The 8,926-nt window shown below is 35.3% G+C and overlaps 1 protein-coding gene across 1 annotated transcript in view; it reads right to left on the reverse strand.

Moving 5' to 3' along the window:
• The window catches only part of tlcd3a (TLC domain containing 3A), a 32,420-nt gene extending 23,738 nt beyond the window's left edge, over window positions 1–8,682 (reverse strand). The window contains exon 1 of the mRNA XM_016285903.1: window positions 8,678–8,682. Coding sequence (XP_016141389.1) covers window positions 8,678–8,679 — 2 coding nt within the window. The 5' untranslated portion in view covers window positions 8,680–8,682. The remainder of the gene's footprint in view (window positions 1–8,677) is intronic.
• Window positions 8,683–8,926: the final 244 nt, after the last annotated feature.

The following is an 8,926-nucleotide window of genomic DNA, read 5'->3' on the forward strand; positions in this document are numbered from 1 at the left end:
AAAATAAATGAACAAAAACTATTTTTAAAGTTTGGGCTCCTAAACATTAGATCACTCTCACCCAAAGCAGTTATTGTAAATGAAATGATCACAGATAATCGTTTTGATGTACTCTGCTTGACTGAAACCTGGCTAAAACCAAATGATTATATTGCTCTAAATGAGTCTACTCCACCAAGCTACTGTTATAAGCATGAGCCCCGTCAGACTGGTCGTGGCGGCGGTGTTGCAACAATATATAGTGATATTCTCAATGTTACTCAGAAGACAGGATACAGGTTTAACTCATTCAAAATACTTCTGCTTAATGTTACACTATAAGATATGCCAAAGAGATCTCTCCTATCTCTTGCTCTGGCTACTGTGTATAGACCACCAGGGCCATATACAGATTTCCTAAAAGAATTTGCAGATTTCCTCTCAGACCTGCAGTTATATCTCATCAAATGCATATTACTATTCCTTAGCTTGGGTTGAACAAATCATTTTTGGTTGGTTGGAACAACAGCTACGCTAATTATGTCTCTATTTGTTTCTCTGTTTCTGTCATGGGATTGAAATTCTGTGGTAACTAGGAATTACACAAATTTCAGTCTGGATCCAGCCCTTAGAAAGACCTGAGATGACCGAACTCCTGAGAAGAGATGATGCCAACCCCTCAGAGGACCTCAGATGATGCCAACCCTGAAACAACATACAGAACTACCAAACTGTGCTACGCTCTTTTGCACTACAATCATTATATCGGCACTGTTGTTTACTTCACTGGTTTGCAGTCTATCTGCCATGCGCCTTGTGCTGCTTTATATATTTTTTTTACATTTTACCTTATTTGTATAATTGTATAGTTGTATTTTATATTTAAATCTGTATTTATGTAAATCTGTTAGTGTTATCTGTATGCACCAGGGGTCTGAGAGTAACGCAATTTCAATTCTCTGAGTGTATGTGCTGTACATGTGGAAGAATTGACAATAAAGCAGACTTGACTTGAAGTTTGATTGCAACATATAATTATTGCTGTTAATAGTGTTCATCGTCTGTTTGATTACGTCATTAACTGAATTTTACCGTACATTTCTGCCATATGTACATCAATTTGACAGTCACCACTGACAAGCTACTACTAAATATATTGTAGAAACTTAATTTTCTGTAAAGCTGCTTTGCAACGTTTTGTATCGTGAAAAGCACTATACAAATAAGCTTGAATTGAATTCTGCACCACAAGACAAGCACTGTCAATGACTATTTATGTTGAACCCGCCCAGAACTGATCTGAAACTGCTTATCTGCAAAAACGTGCATGTATGGATGACCACAGATAAAGGTTCCCCTCAAGGTTCCTTTGCTAATTTAAATAATGGTTAGTTAGTTTAAAAAATGCAGATGCTGAGTTTGAGAACATCTCAGTGGCTAAGGGTTGACTTTGTGTACTGGGTTTATTACCCAGCTTTGATTGGATCTATTGGATTTCAAGTTCAATTCAGATCATTAAACACATATTTCACCTGACATGGTTGCATAACCTTAATCTGTGAAAATATAGAAGAGGTCAGTACAACGCTGGTCAGTGAATGGTTATTCTCCATGGACGGTCCATGGCTGAATTAACGAGGGAGTGATTAAAGTCATGAGATCAGCTGAATATAGGATAACACGAACAGAACCGATTAAAAACATAATTGAGCTCCTAAAACACACAATCCACAGCATTTACCTAAATCAATCTGCCTTCTAAGTGTTACAAGGCCAATCAGGTACGTGCGGAGGGTCCTGGACAGATAAATTGTACAAGTGAATGATAATAATGTTTGTAAATATTGTTTAAAAAGTAGGTTTATAGGTTTTTTTATATATATATTGAGGTCCCTGGTTGACTGACAGTCTGTTTGGGGGTCCCTGGGACAGTGATTCCCCAAGATGCAAACATTGAAGTGGGATTTTAACAGCTGGTATAACTGTTTCTATCAAGGTGTTAAAATTTACCACAGAAGCAAAAGAGTTTATTTTATGTGAATGATATTAAATGTGTACACTATATTCTGATGTTTCAACCAGACAGAATGAAACTCGTTTTGCTACTAAACAGCAGTACACTAGCAAATGATATTACAAGAGCTGTCTGGCCTCAACTGTCAGCAAACTCACCTCTCGCTGACCAGCACGACGTCGGCATCTGTCCACTGCTTGAAAATGGACGGGAGCACTTTCCTAAAAGTGAAGAAGAGACCGGGGAAGACCACAACGCCGCAAACCAACACTTGCAACATCTTGTCCCGCTGTAAAACCTGATCTGATATTTGGTCGAAAACACGATACCGCGTTAAAATAGCAGCGCTGAGTCGGTGTGGTCAGGGTAGCATTAGAGCAGCGGTTCTCCTGCCTCAGCAGCGCTCACTGTCCTGTACACACACCGAATAACGGTGAAGGTGTCCGGTGATTGATTGCTCTTCACTCTTGCCTCTCAAGCCGGGACCAGCAAATATTCAGTTACATATTACGCCTCGTGAACTGACGAGCCGCTTCAGCATGCGTTATCAACTTGTCAGTAACGCGAAGCTGCATGCATAGCGTCCGCAGGAACGATTCAAATAGTTGCTGAGACCGGGCGCATATCCGCTGCTCCGCTGCTCGGCGAGCGTTGCTCATTCCTGAGCGGGTTTAGCGATGGAGAACAGTATGTCCGAATCGTGAACGAACCGAATCTTTTAAACCGAATCTTTTTAATGAGTCGTTTGAACTGGTTTACAAAACTGATTCGTTCACGAACCGGACTGAGCTGTTTTCTTTTTATTGAACATGATAGACAAAATACGTTTATCACGTAATTTATATGTACAAATGAATAATTCGATTAATAAGGCAGGGCACACCATATACAAATGAACAAATTGGGTTCTTAAATTAAAGTCGTTATCTTCCCAGCAAATCGGCAGATCTGTTTATGTAAACTTCACACGATTTAAAATAGTTACGAACAAAATCTTTGTAAATAGAGAGATTTTACCTTCAAACATTAATAAAGAATTTACCATGAACCAACATATATAGACTACATCAATGAAAAAGTCTGCTTTACCTGAGTGGTTTAACAAGTAATTTTACAGAATAATAGACTATAAATGCTTCTAATTAAAATACTGATATATAATAGGCTAGTAGGCTACTTTTGTTTCAATTCAAATCTACAAGGTTAATGACTCAAACATCAAAATGGCCTTACTGAAACGTTTTTGTAGCATTTAATATGTCATGCTGATATGCTGAGGACCACGTGACGACAAAAGACTGAATCTTTTTATGAACGAACTGTTTGAATGAACTCCCCGAATGGAGAGAGTCCTCTCGCTCACACTGCAGCCGCACAACAGCGCCATCTTGGCGCCTCACCGTTAATAACCCCAAGGCGATTCTGTTTCTAAATAATTCACGCTTAAAATGTCAGTGAGCGTCTTTGCTCATGAGTCTTTCAGCTTGTTTTCATATATATATATATAATGTCTTGAATATAAAAATGTATTTTCGAAAGCTTGGATTAATGAGCCTTTTAAAACTTGTGAATATCTAGGCTATGTTTGTTGTCTATATCTTCGTGTAAACATGAAAGAGACGAAAAGCAAGCATAAAGGCTTTAGGATCACTAACTTTATGAATTGTGGGGGCTACAAGTGATCACCCTGTGCTGAGTAGCCTACACATACAGGAGAGCCTTTGTTCCCAAACAGCCTACACAATCCTAATCCATTAGTCCCACCAACCCCCACTCCTTAGCTGCCCATTCATGCTGATCTATAGGAAAGACGAGAGTGTGACTTCAACCCTTCAGTCCCCAGGACATAGTTTCCTCTCACAGGGACCAATTACAACTGCTCCTTGTACCTTTCCACGCCACTGCTCCACAGTTTTCCCAATCCAGTAACTACGATCTAGGAACTAAGATAAACCAGTCCTTGAAAACCAAGTCATATATTAATTTAATAATGTGAACTCAACAATATTTCTTCAGATTTGAAGCCACTTAAGTTCATTATAACCCCATAACAGAATGTTTTCTACTGAACTACGCTGGAACATCTCCAGAGCTGACGTTATGTCTCCTTTAATGATTTTTGCTTTTATTTATTTATTTATTTTTATTTATTTATTTAGCTGAAGGGTACAATACATATAATGTAGACAGATAAATCATAGATTGAACAAACATGAGCATGAGATAGACAAACTAAACTGTCCAGGAACTTTAAAAGAGGACTCCATATTTTTTTCAAAGGCAGTCATTTTATTTCTAAGCAAGGCAGTCATTTTCTCAAGTGTTAAAGTGTCTATTAATAGGTTGAGCCAATGGGTAATAGATATTTTAGTTCTATCCTTCCAGTTTAATAGTATAACTTTTTTTGCTAGTATGGATGAGGTAAAGATAAATGTTTTTGTTTCTTGTGAAGAGTTAATGGAAGAAAAATTTCCCAACAGAAACATTAAGGGTGATAGCGTAAGATTAATATCTAGTATAGTTTACATTTAACTTCTGACCAGAAATTCAGAAATTCCTAACTATTTTGGCAGTATGTACATGTTAATATTGACAAAGCCCATGAGAGACCATTTATTTTTTGTGGTATGTACTCAATATAGTATTTTGTATTGTATCAACTGTATTCTGGTATTTCTTGAAAAGACAAAAATATTTTTGCAAAGTTTAAGGGGTCTAAGTCTGTATATTCACAGTGAAGATCATTATTCCATTTGTTTATAGACAAAGAACTTATGGGTTCATTGGAGGCTAAGATATTATAATTTGTATTGTATCAACTGTATTCTGGTATTTCTTGAAAAGACAAAAATATCTTTGCAAAGTTTTAAGGGGTCTCAGTCTGTATATTCACAGTGAAGATCATTATTCCATTTGTTTATAGACAAAGAACTTATGGGTTCATTGGAGGCTAAGATATTATACATTTGTGATAATTAGATTCGAGGTAAAGAAGAGTTCATGATTATGGTTCACAAAAGTATTAATATTAAGTTTACTTTTAATAGCTTCCTTTAATTTTTTTGTATTGGTAGCGTGTATTTTCTGGAATATTATTATTATATATATTTTTTGTAATTACTCAAATGTCATAAATATATCATTTTTGCTTTAATGTTGAACATTCATAAAGTCTTGTGTAAATCCCTGACATGGGATTATGTGACACAATTTCACCTGCTGTTTTTGGCATATTTTCAATTGTATTTATGTATTTATTTATTTATTTTACACAGAAGTTCTCTTACTAAGACCATTTCAGTTAATTTGTTTCTGTATTAAAATGATTACATAATCACTACCCCTAATCACTTGTACTCAGACAATAGTAATATTTTATAGAGATTAAAATACATATGAAACAATATAGAATATAACTCCACACAACTCCACAATTTTAAGAAACGGTATTTTAGTAAACAGCATTTTAAGTATGCTAAATAATTCTTTGTTACATAAACCTTTGTTTTTGCATTTCTGTGGCCTATTGCTTCTTCCAAATATCAGTTTTTATTTATATGATCTTTTGTCATTTATGAGCTTGTAGATAGACAGACAAACATTATCATTAACTTAATGTAGAGAACATCTGATTATTTCGACATTACAGAAAATACCATGACATGAATGGTGACATATTCAGACCTGTGATAAAGACCTATTATATCCACACGGGTAATTTGCGAGCAATAAATCCATGGAGATGGAGGTTTTTTATCACTTCACCCTCATAAAATGGTGCGTCGGTGTAATTTCAGTATACAGATCTAGTGGGTTGTTATAGTAATCCTGTTTGTAATATATAGGATATCCGACATGAAAGATGGTATAAAACAGACTGATAAGTGGACAGTGAAAGATATCCAGCCATTCTGAACAGGTCAGTACTGTATTTTTGTCTAAAACAATATACATGTTTACAGTATATCTGCAATTTACTTGAATACATTCATTTTGTTAGAATTGTAAGACTTGTATTAATCCATTATGTTTTATTATTTTGTTTTATTTAAGTTTTTACAGTTATCTTCCTCCACTGTTCAAAACCTCATTCAGTTTGAATAACACAATTTTTCTAAAAAAAAACAAAAAATTCTTTTTTTTTTTTTTTTTTTAGAAGATTGATTATTCCAGTCGCTCTCTGAGTTGATGTTTGGTGATTCATATCTGAGCCATGTATAGAAACACCCTTATCGTTCTGATCCTGCTGCGTTTAGGTATGGCTTGTCATTTTTGTATAGATTTTGTGAATTGTAAGTGTATTCATTATTGAGACACTAAATTGAGCAACACAGTCAGCTGATTGTATGTACTATATACAGTAGAACTCTTGGTTGTTCCTTGTTTTTTTCAGTGGTCTTCAGTACAAACACTAGTACTACTGATGAGCAGTCGACTGAAACAATGGTAAAGACGTCTATGAGCACTGAGTCTGACTCTGACTCTACACACACAAGCCTGTCTTCTTCATCCACATCCATGGACACCCTGGCCACTTCACCGGATCAGCCCAACAGCTCTGTCAGTGAACCTTCTGAAGAACCGCAAGGTTTAACATCAGGCCAGATCGCAGGTATAGCTGTAGGATCCATCGCTGGGGTGGCAGCTCTGGGTACGTGGTTAATGAATGCTTGCATTTAACACTTTCTAATTTATTTATGCACTATGTCTGTGTACGATTTTAAATCCATTCTCCTAAATGCAACAATAGATTTGGGACTTAAAATGAGAGACTGTCCTTTTGAAATCCATTAAAGAACATGAATCATACCTATATTGAGAGAGTTAATATTCATGCTCTGTATGCATGTGTGATGTGTTCTTATCTAAAATTTCATGAATACCGTCAGAAATCCCAGTTGTTCATTACTTTATTCAAATTTTGAGTGAGATTTGAGACTAAAGCAATTTTTATATATGCAAAAATATACTGCATATGAGTAGAGCTGTACTTCAAGATGTCTGTTATACATACATATGGCTTTAAAAACAGTTTGAGTTAATAATATCCCACACTAATTATCTTGAATTTCTTATCTACAGTTTATTTATTGATTAAAATTCTGAGTGAGTTTGGATCAATCACTGTACTAAACAGCAGCAAAAAACTGCTACTTTAGGTACAAACGTTTTTTTCAAACTTTTTAAACCAGAATAAAGTCCTCTTTATTAATTCTAAACATTATAAACAGAACCGTTGTTTGAAAATGTTTCAGTAAAACTGTATTGCTGAACTACCAAACAAAGTCATATAGGGAACCAGTAACTTTACCTTCTGTTTGGTTTGGTTTGCCTCATGGTTACCGTTTGGGAGGGGAAAACAAATAGTTTAATATTTCAGGGCTAATGTACACAAACATGACATATAATTTAGTACTTTATATTATGTAATGCCAATATTATGTAATAGCAAATATATAGCAGATGGCAAGCTGATATGCCAGATCTATTAATAACTACAAACTAATAAAATACCTGTAATCAAACTACTTATTGCATTGTCAACATTTAAATGATAAAAATTCGAACTGTAAACATAATCATATTTCTTGCTCTGTCTAGGTGGAGGGATATATGCTGGACTGAAGTACACTGGCAAACTGGGTGGCTAATTTGACTCTATAGCTGAACCCACTGTTTTTCATCATACCATAATCATATGATTTTTTTTGCAACATTTGCTTTTTTATGTAGCTCTGTGTCAACTGACAAAATGGTACAAAAATCATAATAATATAGCTCTGCCATGAACATGTTGATGGACAATGGGAGTTTTTCTCAGAGGTAACTCTCTTTTCTGAGCCATTTTTGACATGAGTGAAGTCATTTCTGCTCTAGTTCACAGGTGTATATCCTCATATTAACTATGAACAAGATCCACTAATGTTTGACATCCGCAAAGGGTCACAATACTTCTTTTCAACAGTTTTTTTTCATTTCGAGTCGTTGTGATTTTGTTTTATATTTCTGCTATTTAAAAAAAAACAACACCTTGTCTTCACTTTGAACTACTGTATTTCTCATTAATAATAATCTACATATTGTCTCTGTTTTTGCAAAGTTATTATTTTATGACATGGCCATGAGCAGCGATGAGTTGGCATGAATGTCCTGTGGTGTACATTTATGATATGCCTGTATTTTCTTTATGTAAACAGAAGTGATACTATGTGCTGGGAAACCACAAAGCACTGGTTGTTATATGTGTGTTTGTGTATGTAACCACATAATTTAGGAGTTAATCTTAGAACGAACTGATAGCACACTCAGCACACAGAAGGCAGAAAGATACAGTCACACAGCAGGTGAAAGAGCTCTCTATCTCTCTCGCCATCCAAACAGAACAGCACATCAAATATTTATCCCTCCCTCCAGTAACTGCTTTATAAACACTATCCAGTTTAATCCCACATGCTGTGCATCTCTGAATGAACAGGAAGATACAGACAGAGGTAGTCCTCAATTGGCTAAACAAGTGTATCAATGTGGGGAAAAAGTGGAAAAAATTAATAAAAATTGAGAAGGAAAAAAAAAAGGAAAGAAAGAAAACCCTCTCCAGGAACACAATGTGAGGGTTAACCAAGTAACCAACTATGTATGAAGTTTTCTTCAAGTTTATACAGGTGTCAGAGTAATCAGGTGTAGATAATCACATTAAGTATGAACCTGATTCACCAAGATTTGGCAACCAGAAATTTGTATATGTAGGCTACTATTTTATCATTTTCTTTTAAATGTTTGTATATGACTCTATGGCATAATTAAGGGTATAATTAATCAACACCGCCCTGTATGATATTTGCTCTAGTCAATGTTACAAGACCTCTCTGATTGATGTGTAAACGTTAGTCTGGACTGACGGTGTCAAGATCAGAGATTAAAGAGTATGTTTTA

Source organism: Sinocyclocheilus grahami, unplaced genomic scaffold, assembly GCF_001515645.1.
Source record: "Sinocyclocheilus grahami isolate Dianchi unplaced genomic scaffold, SAMN03320097.WGS_v1.1 scaffold203.1, whole genome shotgun sequence".
NCBI lineage: Eukaryota > Metazoa > Chordata > Actinopteri > Cypriniformes > Cyprinidae > Sinocyclocheilus > Sinocyclocheilus grahami.